Below are 16,570 nucleotides of genomic sequence, written 5' to 3'. Positions count from 1 at the left end.
GACTGTAAGGGTTTTTCTTTGGCAGGCTATCATTTGCATTAAAGAGAAAGCACCATAAGTGCTAGCACTGGATCTGGCCACAAGCACATAGCACTGGGTGAAGGTCAGGTTGACATGCTTGCATTCCTGGCACGTGTTGACCTGGGTACTTACTGAGTACCAGGTGTACCAGGATAGCTGGCCGGGCCATCTGAGCCCTTCAGAGAGCCCCAGGAGGATGCTAGTTACCCATCTGTGGCACCTGATTTCTACCTGTGACGTCACCTGTCTTGTTCTCTTTTAGAACACGGCATTGTGCCAGTTACCAGTGATTGCCAGTACCTCTTCCCTGCCAAGGTTGTCTCTCGCCTGGTGAAATGGGTGACAATTGCCCATGAGGATTACATGGTAGGTGAAGGAGTGACAAGTTACCCTTACTGTCCCGAGGATTGCAGGACCATGTCACCTTTCAGCTCCTGCCACCTCACTGGAAGGGCAGGGGATTTAACCAGAGGAGTCAGCAGTTCACTTCTTGTCTGTGGTACCTCTTCTAGGAGCTGCACTTCACCAAAGACATTGTGGATGCGGGACTGGCTGGGGACACCAATCTCTACTACATGGCGCTCATCGAAAGGGGCACAGGTAATTGCTCTGCTGATTACAGGGGTTCTAGACAAAGGGTGCTGCCAAGAATCAAACACTCTCGGGGGCTGCCCAAAGCAGAAGATCCTGGAGTCCTGCTGCAAGGACTTAACAGACAATAATGATCGTGAGAGCCTGTTCAGCAAGGACTCATTCTGCAACACAGTCACACACACGCTGTGTATCACTGAACCCTCACTGCAGTCCTAGGGGTGGTGCTTTCATTTCTATTTTACATGGGAGGAAATTCAGGCTTAGTTGCAAGCCCAGTCTGAGTGCTGAGCCTGAGCTCTTTCCTCCTTCCTTCACTGCTTTCTAGTACCGGACATCTCCTCCTCCTCCCTCTTCATAACAGGGCTGAGGTGTCACCCTCAGGTTGTAAAGGGCAGGGCCACAGGGCCTCCCTCCCTCTTCTGCAGTCCCTGCACTCACTTTAGAGGCATTGAAAGCTCTGATTCTTCACACCTCTTCTGGCATCTGACTCTGCCAGGGCTCCCTGCTGAAGTCCTGGGATGTTGTGTTTGGGCTGTTGTGCTGTTGTCCCACCCAAGCCGCAGCAAGCCTGGCACTGCCCGTGGGATCTGACACCCCCAAGACTTGGTGCTGAGCTGAGGAAGTTGTCTGTAGTTCTAAGACAGTTCCAGAACTGTAAGGAAAGGCTGAACTTTTTGGTATCAGAGTTTCTGTCCTCACTACCCCACTTTCTTCTCTTTCTATTCTTCATGTCTTTTAAAAAAAAAATTCTGAAGAAACTGAATATTTCAGATACAGTTGAGGCCTCCCTATCCCACTTTATTCCCTTTCTCCTAATAAGTGACCACTATTTGGATTTTATGCATTTGCTTTCCATCCTTTCCCCGCCACACTTTTTTTTTTTTTTTTTTCAGTAGAGATAAGGTCTTGCTTTGTCGCCCAGGCTGGAGTGCAGTGGCACGATCATAGCTCACTGCAATCTTAAACTCCTGGACTCAAGCAATCCTTCTTCCACCTTAGCTCCCTGAGTAGCTGCGACTACAGGTATGCTACCATGCTCGGCTAAGATTTTTTGTTTTTGTTTTTGTTTTTTTGTAGAGGCAGGTTCTTACTATGTTGCCAAGCCTGGTCTCAAACTCCTGGCCTTTCTTCCAAAGTGCTGGGATTGTAGGCATGAGCCATCATGCCTGGCCTCTCCCCTTTCAAAATTTAATTTAACTTATTTTTTGAGACAGGGTCTTGCTCTGTTGCCTAGACTGGAGTACGGTGGCTCAGTCATGGCTCACTGCAGCCTCAACTGCCTGGGCTCAAGTCATTCCCCTACCTCAGCCTCTTGAGTAGCTGGGGCTACAAATGTGCATCACCATGCTTGGCTAATTTTTTTTTTTTTTTTTTTTTGTAGAGATAAGGTCTTGCTTTGTTGCCCAGGCCAGTCTCGAACTCCTAGGTTTAAGTGATCCTCCCAACTCGGCCTCCCAAAGTGCTGGGATTGCAGGCATGAACCACCACACCCGGTCTTCCTTTTATCTCATCCCTAAACAACATAAAGTACAGGCATACCTCAGAGATATTGCAGGTTCAGTTGCAGACTACCACAGTAAAGCAGACTTTGCAATAAAGTAGGTGACACAAATTTTTTGGTTTCCCAGTATGTATAAAAGTTATGTTTGCAGTATAGTCTAAGTGTACAATAGCATCATGTTTTTAAAAAACAATATACAGCCGGGCGCAGTGGCTCATGCCTATAATCCCAGCATTCTGGGAGGCTGAGGTGGGCAGATCACCTGAGGTCAGGAGTTCGAGACCAGCCTGGCCAACATAGTGAAACCCTGTCTCTACTAAAAATACAAAAATTGGCTGGGCATGGTGGCATGCGCCTGTAGTCCCAGCTACTCCGGAGGCTGAGTCAGGAGAATCGCTTGAACCCAGGAGGTGGAGGTTACAATGAGCCGAGATCATGCCACTGCACTCCAGCCTGGGCGACAGAGCAAGACTCTATCTCAAAAAAAACAACAACAAAAAACAATATATGTACCTTAATTTAAAAGTACTTTATGGGCTGGGCACAGTGGCCCATGCCTGTAATCCCAGCACTTTGGGAGGCTGAGGTGGGAGGATCACTTGAGGTCAGGAGTTCAAGACCAGCCTGGCCAACATAGCAAACCCTGTCTCTACTAAAAATATAAAAGTTAGCCAGGGTTGGTGGTGGGCACCTGTAATCTCAGCTACTTGGGAGTCTGAGGCAGGAGAATTGCTCGAACCCGGAAGGTTCGAGCTTGCAGTGAGCCAAGATCGAGCCACTGCACTCCAGCCTGGGCGACAGAGCAAGACTCTGTCTCAAAAAATATATATGTATATTTTTTCATTTGAGTGCATTGTGAAATTGAAAAGCAAAATTTAGATGAATAAGTGGGCAACAATTGCAAATATAATTCTTCAGTCATGGCCGGGTGCGGTGGCTCAGGTGTGTAATCCCAGCACTTTGGGAAGCCGAGGCGGGCGGATCACGAGGTCAGGAGATGGAGACCATTCTGGCTAACATGGTGAAACCCCATCTCTACTAAAAATACAAAAAATTAGCCGGGCCTGGTGGCGGGCGCCTGTAGTCCCAGCTACTCGGGAGGGTGAGGCAGGAGAATGGCGTGAACCCAGGAGGCGGAGCTTGCAGTGAGCTGAGATGGCGCCACTGCACTCCAGCCTGGGTGACAGTGCGAGACTCCATCTCAAAAAAAAAAAAAAAAAAAATTCTTCAGTCATTTTACAACAGATCCATTTGGAAACTTTCTGTAGTGTGAATTTAAAAATTGGTGAACAGCCTGGGCGTGGTGGCTCACGCCTGTAATCCCAGCACTTTTAGGTGGAGGCGGGTGGATCGCGAGGTCAGGAGTTCAAGACCAGCCTGGCCAAGATGGTGAAAACCCGTCTCTACTAAAAATACAAAAATTAGCTGGGCATGGTGGCGCATGCCTGTAATTCCAGCTACTTGGGAGGCTGAGGCAGGAGAATCGCTTGAACTTGGGAGGCGGAGGTTGCAGTGAGCTGAGATTGGGCCATTGCACTCCAGCCTTGGTAACAAGAGTGAGACTCTGTCTCAAAAAAAAAAAAAAATTGATGAACAGAGATAAATCCAGAAATGTATGCTGATTATTAGGACAGAAGCAATACAGCAGCAGAGAAAGAAAATACTTTTTATTTTATTTTTATTTTTTATTTATTTAATTCTTTATAGGGATGAGGACTTGCTATGTTGACCAGGCTGGTCTTAAACTTCTGGCTTCAAACCATCCTTCTGCCTCAGCCTGCCATTGTGCTGGGATTACAGGCGTGAGCCACGACGCCTGGCCAGAAAGCACTTTTTATTTATTTTGAGACGGAGTCTTGCTTTGTTGCATAGGCTGGAGTACAGTGGCATGATCTCAGCTCACTGCAACCTCCACCGTACCAGGTTCAAGTGACCCTCCCGTCTTGGCCTCCTAAGCAGCTGGGATTACAAGCATGTCCCACTAGGCCTAGCTAATTTTTGTATTTTTACTAGAGATGAGATTTCACTATGTTGGCTGGGCTGGTCCTGACCTCAAGTGATCCACCCACTTCTGCCTCCCAAAGTGCTGGGATTATAGACGTGACCCCCCATGCCCAGTCCAGAACACTCTTTTTTGGGGACAGGGGGAGGTAAAGCAACTTTTTTTTTTTTTTTTTTTGAGACGGAGTCTTGCTCTGTCACCCAGGCTGGAGTGCAGTGGCACGATCTCTGCTCACTGCAAGCTCCACCTCCTGGATTCAAGCGATTCTCCTGCCTCAGCCTCCTGAGTAGCTGGTAGCTGGGACTACAGTCGCCCATCACCACGCCCAGCTAATTTTTTGTATTTTTAGTAGAGACGGGGTTTCACTGTGTTAGCCAGGATGGTCTCGATCTCCTGATCTCGTGATCCGCCCACCTCGGCCTCCCAAAGTGCTGGGATTACAGGCGTGAGCCACTGCGCCAGCCACAACTTTTTAATTAATGTTCTGACTTTTAGGGAAGAATTGTGTTAACCTCTCCTCTCCTCTCCTCTGTTATTTGAATAACTAGTGGTCAGAGAGTTAAAGTCTCCCCCCTAAAAATAACTAAAAAGGAAGGGCATACCTATCCCACTTGAGAAGATAAACGTCTTCCTGTTGAAAAAGGCAAAGGCTTTCACCAGAGAATAAATGAGTATGTTCAAAAACACAAATATTTTGTTTAATGATTATGAACACAGCTTTGATATCAGCCAGTTCTGGTTAAACTCAGCACTGCTACCTTCCAACTATTTGATGGTAGGGAAGTTTCTGTCAGAGCCTGTTTCTTTATGTGTAAAATGAGGATGAGGATAATAGTACCTAACTCATAGAATTATTGTTAGGATGAAATAAAATGTGTCTAGAGGGTTTAGCACAGTGCCTGGGATACAGTAAGGACTCTCTACATGTTGGCTAGTATACAGAATTTTATGTAACAAAGTATGTAAAAATCAAATGAAGAAAATAGAGAAAATATATTTGATGTGACAGTTGATACACAGTATTGTTGAAAAATTAGTAAGCTTTCACATGGAGAAAACCTTAGCTTGCTGGCAAATAAAGAAATGACAATTACACTTCTATCAAAGTAGCAAATAGAACTCATGGAGAGAGCCAAGGTGGACCAGACTCTGGGGAGTCCGCAGCTTTGTGGCACAGTAAATATGTCAAAGTCCTTGGAGAGACCAATTATAGGACCTCACATTCTGCAAGCTGGCAATTCCACTTAGGACATTCTGGAACAGTTGGTACCAGAATATACTCTGCAGCATTCAGATTAATAGGAGACATCTGAGCTAGCCTCAGGGGTGCAGTGGGGAGGCTGCCATGGCTGGCAAGCTGAGTCTTAGAACTGAGCATTTCCCCTCTCTCCTCTCTTCCCAGCCAAACTGCAGGCCGCTGTGGTGTTGAACCCTGGCTACTCCTCCATCCCACCTATTTTCCAGCTCTGTTTGAACTGGAAAGGGGAGAAAACCAACAGCAACGATGACAACATTCGGGTAAGACCCAGCTGGGGATGACAGGAGGAGCAGGCAGAGCTCCCGGGGGAGGTGGCCGTGGCAGAACCCACTGCAGCTGAGGACTTGGGCACTGCCTTAATTCCCAAAACAGAAGGTTGTGCCAGGATTTGCAGAATTTGCTGGAGCTTGTGTGGTGTAATAGAGGAAAGAGCCCAGACCTACTTGCCTACCTTGGGGTCCACAGGTTTCCCCACTTAGAGAGTAAGGAGAAATACCTACCTTGAAAGGTTATTGGCTTGGGCTCCTATAAAAAATGTGAATAAGCTCTGAAGCATTACAGAAGCACTGGAATGACATGAGGAATGACATCACTGCAGTTGTTAATCAGCATTGCAGCTGTTAATCAGCATTCCTGCTACTAAATCAAACATGCCATGGAACACATTTTTAACCAACATCTTCTGACTTAGGTCTTAATTTTGAGACTGCTTCCCTGCACACCTCTGTTTTCCTGGCTGTGGGCATATGAGGCAGGGAAAGCTATGGGTCAGAATCAGGAAGACCTCATTGTCTTGATGAGGGGGCCTGAGGACAAGCCAGTCTAGCTTGATCTGATGGCCTAGCCCCTGGCCTAGCCCCTACAGAGGCATCAGCGCTTGGGCCCATCCAGGGACGGAAGCCTGGCCAGTGTGGTCCCCCACATGCAGGAAGGTAGTGCTGAGATGCTGGCTTTCCTATCACACAGGCCATGGAGGGCGAAGTCAATGTGTGCTACAAGGAGCTGTGTGGCCCTTGGCCCAGCCACCAGCTGTTGACCAACCAGCTGCAGCGGCTGTGTGTGCTGCTGGATGTTTACCTGGAGACCGAGAGCCATGACGACAGTGTGGAGGGGCCCAAGGAATTTCCCCAGGAGAAGATGTGTCTGCGGCTCTTCAGGTGAGGAGAGGGTTGGGGCTCTGGTGACTTCTCACGGTGATGTGGGACAGAGATCAGAGCCAGATTTTCTGGGGAGAGCTTGCTTCTTCCTTCCCAAAACTTCCCCTGCAGCCGATGCCTATCACTCTGGTCCACCTGTTTTTCACTAACACCTCCTGAAGGTGTTAGTGCCAGGTCTGAGCCAAGAGGATTTGGCTGAACTTTATTTTCTATACTTTCTGTGGAAAACAATAGAGTTTGTTTGCTTTTTACTGTCCAAATAAGCTTTTTAAACTGTGTGCATCCTCGCCTGTCCCCAGGGAGTCTGCTGTGGTCTTTCTAGGGTACTGTCCTGTCAGTGAGAATCACAGCTTAGGCAGTCAGGTGGCACAGAAGGAACCAGCTTCAAAGTAAGACAGATAGGAGTGCAGATCTCTATTTTGCTGCTGACCTTAGAAGAGTCAGTTCTGCTTAGCTCTGAGCCCTCCTCCAGCTTTTTTTTTTTGTTTCCTGTTCTTTGAGACACGGTCTTACTCTCTTGCCCAGACTGGAGTGCAGCAGCATGATCATAGCCCACTGTAGCCTTGCAGTCTTGACCTCTGGGGCTCAAACAATCCTTCCGCCTCAGCCTCCCTAGTAGCTGGGACCACAGACATGCATCGCCACACGCAACTAATTTTTAAATTTTTTTGTAGAGATGGGGTTTCACCATATTAGCCAGGCTGGTCTCAAACTCCTAGGCTCAAGTGATCAGCTTGTCTCAGCCTCCCAAAGTGCTGGGATTACAGGCATGAGCCATTGTGCCTGACCCCTATTTTCTAAAGACAGAAGTGGTGAAAGTAATACCTTCTAGCTCATGATGAAGCAGAAGTAATTCATATAAAGTCCTGGCACAGGACTGGGACTCGGAAAATGCCAGCAGTTCCTGACAGCTTGGTACTCAAGAGTGTCTGGGCTCATGGCGCTTCCAGCTACTTTTCCTTTCTCTTTCATTTTGGGTCCTTTATTTCCCTTTCAGCCTCTAACTCATGTTCTTTTAAGAGTCAGTTTCAAAACTGCAGATTTCACTGCTCAGGCATCCCTTCCCTTCTGCATGAGGTTGGTGGGGAGCAGTGTTTGGGAAGGAAGAAGAGTGATAATCTGTTTCTAATCAGAACATCCCCCCTTGTTCCCTGTCAGTCTACACAGTGCCTTACCTCTCCCTCACCTTGTTCTCTGTTCCCTGTCAGTCTAAGCAGTGCCTTACCTCTCCCTCACCTTGTTCTCAGACAGCCAGTTCCAGCCCCTAGAAGCAGTCCCAGCATCCTTTCACCTCATCTGACACCTCCACTGGCCTGGTTCATTATGTTACCTCATAATAACCAGTTTCAGCTCTGAGTGGCTGCTGGGAGGTGGAGCTGGTGGCCAGATGCTGGCACCTTCTAGGACTTGCTCTCCCTAGAGGGCTTGTGTGAGACCTCCACTCTTCTCACCTGCCCAGCCCACTCTAGCACATTGCCAGGGTGGGAACTCTCACATGGCCAGCATTGATTTCCTCTTCTCCAGTGGTTCCCAAAGGACCCATTTCTTTTTCTTTTTTCTTTTTTTTTTTTTTTTTTTTTGAGACGGAGTCTCACTCTGTCGCCCAGGCTGGAGTGTAGTAGCACAATCTCGGCTCACTGCAACCTCCACCTCCCGGCCAAAGGACCCCATTCTTGAAGGGCTTTGTTGTGTCTCCAGGCTGAGCTCCTCTGTCAGCATTCTGGGAAGGTGCTCCTTCAGTGACTCAGATCCAGTTAACTCTATGGCCGGTAGATGTGAGAGGCAAGGCTCTCTGGCCAGGATGCAGAGTGCTGGCATGGGCAGCAAGAGACCTGAGGCCAGGAGTTCCACCAGCCTGGCCAACATGGCAAAACCTAAACTAAACCTCAACCTAAACCCGGGCGTGGTGGTGCATGCCTGTAATCCCAGCTACTTGGGAGGCTGAGGTACAAAAATCCTTTGAACCCGGGAAGCAGGGGTTGCAGTGAGCCGAGATCGCACCACTGCACTCCAGCCTGGGCAACACAGAGACTCCGTCTCAAAAAATAAAAAAAGGAACAATCCTAAAAAGTGAGGGTGCCCAAAGCTATGTCCCCGAAGTGCCACTGTCAGTGAGGGCCTTTCCAAGTTTGTGTTCACTCATTTGCAAGCACAAAAAGACATTTTTACAAAAATAGTATCGCACCTTATATGTTGTTCTGCTGTATGCTTTTCTCAACAACATTCTGTGTCATGTAACTCTGCCTCTTCTTTTTCCCTTGTGTGAATGAACCATAATTTATTTTATCAGCTTAGAAGGTGTGTTATTAACAACTCCGTTCTCCTGTTTCTCTAGGGGTCCCAGCAGGATGAAGCCATTTAAATACAACCATCCTCAGGGATTCTTCAGCCATCGCTGACCTCCCGCGCAGACCGTTGTTTCCCCCAAGGCCTCACCCTGAGCACTGGGCTTCTGCTTTCTGCTCTGGCCCACATGTGACTCTTGATATTCTCCAAAGACACCAGCCAATTAAAAAGCGTCACCTGACCAGTGGCCTTTGTCTGTGGTTCCTGGCGAGGTGGCTTTGCAGTCTGGAAGGGCAGGTGGGAGCTGTGACACAGTGTGAAAAAGCATTTGTAGAGAGACTTTTTCTCAGCAGCCAATAAAAGCAGAATGGAAAAAGATTCCAATTCTGCAGAGAGATGCTCACCTCTTGTCTACGCACACCCTATTTGTGCTTTGGGGGGTGAGGTCCTCATGATCTTGTATTTATTATCCCAAGTTCCTGCTGTTAAGAGGTGGTAGGAGAAGCCAAAGGCAGCAGAGCACAAAAAGCAAAACTCTTCCCTCCCCACCCGCTCTTCCCATTAGTCCTGTCAGGGTTGCCGATGGACAAGTTGTCTCTGATCGTTGGATGTTACAAATGTCTGACAGTGCAGTGTAAACAGAAGACAAACTCAGTTGATCCTTGAACAACTCAGGGGTTAGGGGCACCAACACCCCCTGTCCTGCACAGTTGAAAAATCCGTGTATAACTTTTGACTCCCTAAAAACTTAACTAATAGCCTGCTGTTGACCAGTAGTACGCTATTAGTAGTTACTTACTGCTAACATAGTCAGTACATATTTTCAGTATATATTTTGTATCTTATACACTGTATTCTTACAATACAGTAAACTAGAGAAAAGAAAATGTTATAAGGAAAGTCACAAGGGGGCCTGAGTGCAGTGGCTCACATCTGTAATCCCAGCACTTTGGGAGGCCAAGACGGGTGGATCACTTGAGGTCAGGAGTTTGAGACCAGCCTGGCCGACATGGTGAAACCCTGTCTCTACTAAAAACATGGAAATTAGCCAAGCGTGGTGGCGCATGCCTGTAGTCCCAGTTACTCAGGAGGCTGAGGCAGAATTACTTGAACCCAAGAGGCAGAGGTTGCAGTAAGCCAAGATCACGCTCTTGCGCTCTGGCTTGGGCGAGAGTGAGACTCCGTCTCAAAAATAAATAAATAAGAAAGCCATAAGGAAGAAAATATATATCTACTATTAAGTAGAAGTGGATCACCATAAAGGTCTTCACATACTGTCTCAGGGTTGAATAGTCTAAGGAAGAGGAGGGGTTGGTCTTGGTGTCTCAGGGATGGCAGAGGCAGAAAAAGTGGGGGAGGTGGAGGGGGAGGCAGGCACCACTGTTATTTTTATTGAACAAAATCTGTGCAGGGACTCGTGACTGTAATCCTAGTACTTTGGGAAGCTAAGGCGGGAGGATCCCTTGAGGCCAGGAGTTCAGGTCCAGCCTGGGCAACGTAGTGAGAGACCCTGTATCTACAAAAAATTTAAAAATCAGCCAGGTGTGGTGGTATGCACCAATAGTCCCAGTTACTCAGAAGGCTGAGGTGGGCGGATGACTGGAGTCCAGGAGTTCAAGGTAGCAGTGAGCTATTCATTGTGCCTGTACTGTACTCCAGCCTGGGAAACAATGCGAGACCCTATCTCTAAAAAATTTTAAAAAAAGAAATCTGCATATAATAGACCCACAGAGTCCAAACTGTTGTTCAGAGATCAACTGTACTTCACAGAGAGTAATTCTAAGTCTTACAGGATTTCATGGAGATGGCGAGAGTGGTGTTGGAGAATCAATCACATACAGAGATACAGGACAGTGAGACAATGATAGAGTGAGACCAAGTAACATTTGAGGAGAATTTTTTTTTTTTTATTGAGACAGGGTCTTGCTCTGTTGTCCAGGCTGGAGTGCAGTGGCACGAACACAGCTCACTGCCGCCTCAACCTCTCCTGGGTTCAAGTGATCCTTCTGCCTCAGCCTCCCAAGTAGCTGGGACCACAGGCGTGTGCCACTATTTCTGGCTAATTTTTAAATTTTTTGTAGAGGCGGGATCCCACTATTTTTCCCAGGCTGGTCTCAAACTCCTGGGCTCAAATGATCCTACCACCTCGGCCTCCCAAAGTGCTAGGATTATAGGCATAAGCCACCACACCCGGCCTGAGTAGAGTCTTTAAGGTAATGACAAAAGTGCCTCAAAATATAATTATTTGATTAAGAGGAGTCTTGGGAAGATAGGTAGCAACCTTTAAAATGTTCATAAAATTACCTCCTTTGTAATACTCCTGCAAGTCAAAGTAAAGGATGGCATAGACTATTCTTGGACAGTTTTGTCAAAAAGTGTATCTTGACCCCACCATCAGTACTCCATTCTTCATTTTAAAAAATAAGATGGGCTGGGCACAGTGGCTCACGCCTTTAATATCAGCACTTTGGGAGGCTGGTGGGTGGATCACCTGAGATCAGGAGTTCAAGACCAGCCTGGCCAACATGGTGAAACCCCGTCTCTACTAAAAATACAAAAATTAGCTGGGCATGGTGGTGCGCGCCTGTGATCCCAGCCACTCGGGAGGCTGAGGCAGGAGAATTGCTTGAATCCCCGAGGCGGAGGTTGCACTGAGCCGAGATGGTGCCACTGCACTCCAGCCTGGACAACAGAGCAAGACTCCGTCTTGGAAAAAAAAAAAAAGATGTAGAAATGTAAAAATATTTGAGAATTATTACATAGTTGCAGATATAGTTTGCTAACTCCAAGAGGAAACACATTTTATTTTTTGTGATTGTCCTGATGAAACTTTATCCCCCCACAACATGCTGTTAAGCTTGGTTCCCATCATAAGCATATTCCCCCTAAGTGGACTTTACTGATTTTCCATGGATAATGCAGACCTCCAGTATAAAAGCTATTCCTCCAGGTCTCTCTGCCGACCACTGAGTATCCCAGGGATAAGGATTTTCAGAGGAAGAGCTAAGTAATAAATTCCTACCCCTAGCAGGGCCGTTCATTTTACGGATGAAAACCTGATCCTTGCTGGGCGTGGTGGCTCATGCCTATAATCCAAGCCATTCAGAAGGCTGAGGCAGGAGGATTGCTTGAGCCCAGGAGTTCAAGACCAGCCTGTGTAATATAGTGAGTCCCCATTCGGAAAAAGAAAAGAAACCTGAGCATAGCAAGGAGAAGAGAATGGTACCTTTGGTGACTGTTAAATCACCACCACTACCCTCAGTCCACATCAGTCCTTTGAATTCCAAAGGCAGGTACTCTCTAGCTCAGAGGTCCTCGAACTTCAGCCTGTGTGGGAGTCACCCATCCTGGCACCTGATTAGAAACACAGACACCCAAGTCCCATTCCAAATATTCTGACTCAATTGACCTGAGATGCACCAAGGAAGTGTATTTTTTTATTTTTATTTTTTGAGCCTTGCTCTGTCGCCCAGGCTAGAGTGCAAGGGCGTTATCTCAGCTCACTGCAACCTCCACCTCCTCGGTTCAAGTGATTCTCCTGCCTTAGCCTCCCAAGAGCTGGGATTATAAGTGTGCGGCTAACTTTGTATTTTTAGTAGAGACAGGGTTTCACCGTGTTGGCCAGGCTGGTCTCAAACTCCTGACCTCAGGTGATCCACCCACCTTGGCCTCCCAAAGTGCTGGGATTACAGGTGCGTGCCACCACGCCCAGCCAGGAAGTGTATTTTTAACAAGGATCCCCGGGTATAGGCTGCCCTGGTCTCTTTATGGAAGGCACTGTACTTTCTTCCCTTCCCTTCCCTTCCCTTTCTTCATTTTTCTCGATGACTCTACAGGGCCAAATTCTCTGGGCAGCTCTCTTTCTTCTGTCTTCTGCACTTGGGTAGCAGCATGAGCATCTGGGTGCTTTTTTTTTTTTTTTTTTTTTTTGAGACGGAGTCTCGCTCTGTTGTCCAGGCTGGAATGCAGTGGCATGATCTCGGCTCACTGCAACCTCCACCTCCCGGGTTCACACAATTCTCCTGCCTCAGCCTTCTGAGTAGCTGGGATTATAGGCACCCACCACCATGCTAATTTTTTATACTTTTAGTAGAGATGGGGTTTCACCATGTTAACCAGGATGGTCTCAATCTCCTGACCTCGTGATCTGCCCGCTTCGGCCTCCCAAAGTGCTGGGATTACAGGCGTGAGCCACCGCGCCTAGCTAAGTATTTCTTTCTCTCCATATAGCGAGATCTCCTTGTCTTTTCCCTGACCTACTTGCCTGGGACTTTGTCCCAGGCGGCATCCCCCTGGTCTGTCCACCTTCAGGCCTTGTGTCTCACCGCCTGTGCTGAATAAGATTGAAATAGAGCCTAAAAATAGTTAAAAATAGTTTAATGGCCCCTGCATTGCAGCCTGCACTTCTCTGTTCTTGGCTGGAAGGCAGCCAAACTGACTCAGCACAAAAGCTCATCTCCAGAAGCCGGGACAAGATTTCAAAGAGGGCTTGTGAGGGCTGGGAAGAGGCTTTGCTTCTTAGACAGGGGATATCAGAGCCTGTCACCCTCCAGAAGAGATTTTCCCTTTCCAGAGAAGCAGACTGAACAAAAGAATCCCTTGGCTTTAAGGAGGATTTTAAAACAAGCGAGAAGCCCAGGTTAATCCCTCCCCTGTGAGCTACTTAGCCATTCATGCCAAGGGTGGGCAGATTAGGGGGAAAGGGACTGGCTTGGGAGGACCTAGAAGCTTCCTCCTCAGCTGGAATTGTCCACGGACTTTTGGCAGATTATACTCTGGGGCATATCGCAGACCGCAGCCCATCTGTCACTCTCTTGTACCTGGGACTCAGCCTGTGTTCCTTGCCTTTTTTTTTTTTTCCCTTTACAATTTTTTTAAAACATTTTTTTTTCTTTTGTAGAGACAAGGTCTCGCTATGTTGCCCAGGCTAGTCTTGAACTCCTGGCCTCAAGCAATCTTCCCACCTCGGCCTCCCAAAGTGCTAGGATTACAGGCGTGAACCCACCATGTCAGGCCTGTTCCTTGCCTTTTTAAAGCTGCCATCCACATTCCTGATTTATTGGTATCTTCTAGTTTCTCCCTTATTTTCTTCCTAGCTTACCCCTTACTATTTTCTCTGCAAATAACTCCACAGACTCTTTTCATAAACTTAAGGGTGTTCTTGCTGATCACTCCGCAAAGCTAAGCAAAACTCTATCCCTAGGAAGGAGCAGGGCTGCCAGACTTCCAAAGGAACTTTGTCCCTGTCGGTGTAGCTGACTCTGTCCTTTCTATGGCGTTCAGCAGTGTCTCTGATGAGAATAGGCATTAAGCATCTATTTTGGGTCAGGCCCTGTGCTAATCACACTTTTACATTCACTGTCCTATTTAAATGAAACTTAGTGTATAAGTCTTTTGCCTCCTTGGTTAAATTTATCCCTAGGTATTTTATTATTTTTGATACTATTATAAATAGAATTATTTTCTTAATTTCTTTTTCTGATTGTTCATTGTTGGTGAGTAGACATACAATTGTTCTTTGTGTGTTGACTTTGTCCCCTGCTGCTTTACTGAATTCATTTATTAACTCTAGTAATTAAAAAAAACTTTTCTGACAGTCTGGGCAATATAGTGAAGCCCTGTCTATACAAAAATAAGATTTAAAAATTAGCCAGGTGTGGTGGCGCATAATTGTAGTCCCAGCTACTCAGAAGGCAAAGGCAGGAGGATCACATGAGCCCAGAAGTTGGAAGCTACAGTGAGCTATGATCACACAGGTGCACTCCAGTCTTGGGGACAAAGTGAGACCTTGGTCTCTAAATAAATAAATAAATAAAAGGGTTTACTGTGGATTATTTGGGATTTTCTATATATGTGATAATGTCATCTGCAAATAGAGATTGTTCTATTTCTTCCTTTCCAATTTGGATGCCTTTTCTTTTTCTTGCCTAATTTTTCTGGCTAGGACTGCCAGTACTGTGTTGAATACAACTGTGAAAGTGGGCATCTCTGTCTTGTTCCTGATCTTAGGGGAAAAGCTTTCAGCTTTTCACCATTGGTTTTGTGTTTTTTGTTTTAGATACAGGGTTTTGCTCTGTCACCCAGGCTGGAGTGCAGTGGTGCAATCAAAGCTCACTGCAGCCTTCAACTCCAGGGCTCAAGCAATTCTCCCACCTCAGCCTCCCATGTACCTGGAAATACAGGTGTGAGCCATCGTGCCCAGCTCCCCTTCATTCTTTAAGGCAAGGTAGTGTACTACATTAATTGATTTTCTTTCCTTTTTTTTTTTTGAGACGGATTCTCGCTCTTTCACCCAGGCTGGACTCAGTGGCGCTATCTCAGCTCACTGCACGCTCTGCCTCCCGGGTTCACTCCATTCTCCTGCCTCAGCCTCCTGAGTAGCTGGGACTACAGGCGCCCGCCACCATGCCCGGCTAATTTTTTGTATTTTCAATAGAGACAGAGTTTCACCGTGTTAGCCAGGATGGTCTCGATCTCCTGACCTCATGATCCACCTGCCTCAGCCTCCCAAAGTGCTGGGATTACAGGCGTGAGCCACTGTGCCCAGCCGATTTTTTTTTTTTTTTTTTTTTTTTTGAGACAGAGTCTCACTCTGTCGCCCAAGCTGGAGTGCAGTGGTGCAGTCTTGGCTCACTGCAACCTCTGCCTCCCAGGTTCAAGCGATTCTCCTGCTTCAGCCTCCCAAGTAACTGGGACTAGAAGTACTCGCCCCACCATGCCTGGCTAATTTTTGCTTGCTATTTATTTATTTTATTTATTTATTTATTTATTTTGAGATGGAGTCTCCCACTGTCACCAGGCTGGATTTTGCAGTGGCACAAACTCGGCTCACTGCAACCTCCGTCTCCTGGGTTCAAGCGATTCTCCTGCCTCAGCCCCCCGAGTAGCTGGGATTATAGGCGCGTGCCACCACACCCAGCTAATTTTTGTATTTTTAGTAGAGATGGGGTTTCCCCATGTTGGCCAGGATGGTCTTGACCTTGTGATCCGCCCGCCTTGGCCTCCCAAAGTGCTGGGATTACAGGCATGAGCCACTGCGCCCAGACTGAATTTTTTTTTTTTTTTTTTTTTTTTGAGACAGTTTCGCTCTTGTTGTCCAGGCTGGAGTGTAATGGAGTGACCTTGGCTCACTGCAACCTCCGCCTCCTGGGTTCAAGCGATTCTTCTGCCTCAGCCTCCCAAGTAGTTGGGATTACAGGCACGTGCCACCATGCCTGGCTAATTTTTGTATTTTTAGTAGAGACGGGGTTTCACCATGTTGGCCAGGCTGGTCTTGATCTCCTGACCTTGTGATCCACCTGCCTTGGCCTCCCAAAGTTCTGGGATTACAGGTGTGAGCCACCCCACTTGGCCAGATTTTCTCATTTTTCTTGAGTCAGTTTCAGTAGTTTTTATATTTCTAGGAATTTATGCATTTAATCTAAATTATTGAATTAGTGGACATATGGTTGTTCACAGTATTGCCTTATAATTCCTTTTATTTCTGTAAGGTTGGCATTAATGCCTTCTCTTTTATTCTTGATTTTAGTAATTTGAGTCTTTTCTTCTTTTATCTTAGTCAGTCTAGCTAAAGGTTTGTCAATTTTGTTGGTCTTTTTAAGACCTTTTTTTTTTTTTTTTTTTTTTTTTTTGAGACAGAGTTTCACTCTTGTCGTCCAGGCTGGAGTGCAATCTTGGCTCACTGCAACCTCTGCCTCCCGGGTTCAAACAATTCTCCTGCCTCAGCCTCCCAAGTAGCTGGGATTACAGGC

At 46.9% G+C, this 16,570-nt stretch overlaps 1 protein-coding gene across 29 annotated transcripts in view; it reads left to right on the top strand.

The window, feature by feature from the left end:
• THOC5 (THO complex subunit 5) overlaps positions 1–9,060 on the top strand; it is a 45,924-nt gene extending 36,864 nt beyond the window's left edge. For all 29 annotated transcript variants that reach the window (XM_055374133.2, XM_019018196.3, XM_055374136.2 and 26 more), the window contains 5 exons: positions 284–387; positions 534–621; positions 5,521–5,636; positions 6,343–6,533; positions 8,869–9,060. In XM_055374133.2, coding sequence (XP_055230108.1) covers positions 284–387; positions 534–621; positions 5,521–5,636; positions 6,343–6,533; positions 8,869–8,932 — 563 coding nt within the window. In that variant the 3' untranslated portion in view covers positions 8,933–9,060. The remainder of the gene's footprint in view (positions 1–283; positions 388–533; positions 622–5,520; positions 5,637–6,342; positions 6,534–8,868) is intronic.
• The last annotated feature ends 7,510 nt before the right edge of the window (positions 9,061–16,570 follow it).

The sequence above is a fragment of the Gorilla gorilla genome, chromosome 23 (genome assembly GCF_029281585.2).
Source record: "Gorilla gorilla gorilla isolate KB3781 chromosome 23, NHGRI_mGorGor1-v2.1_pri, whole genome shotgun sequence".
Lineage (NCBI taxonomy): Eukaryota > Metazoa > Chordata > Mammalia > Primates > Hominidae > Gorilla > Gorilla gorilla.
This window is presented reverse-complemented; position numbering and strand designations above follow the sequence as displayed.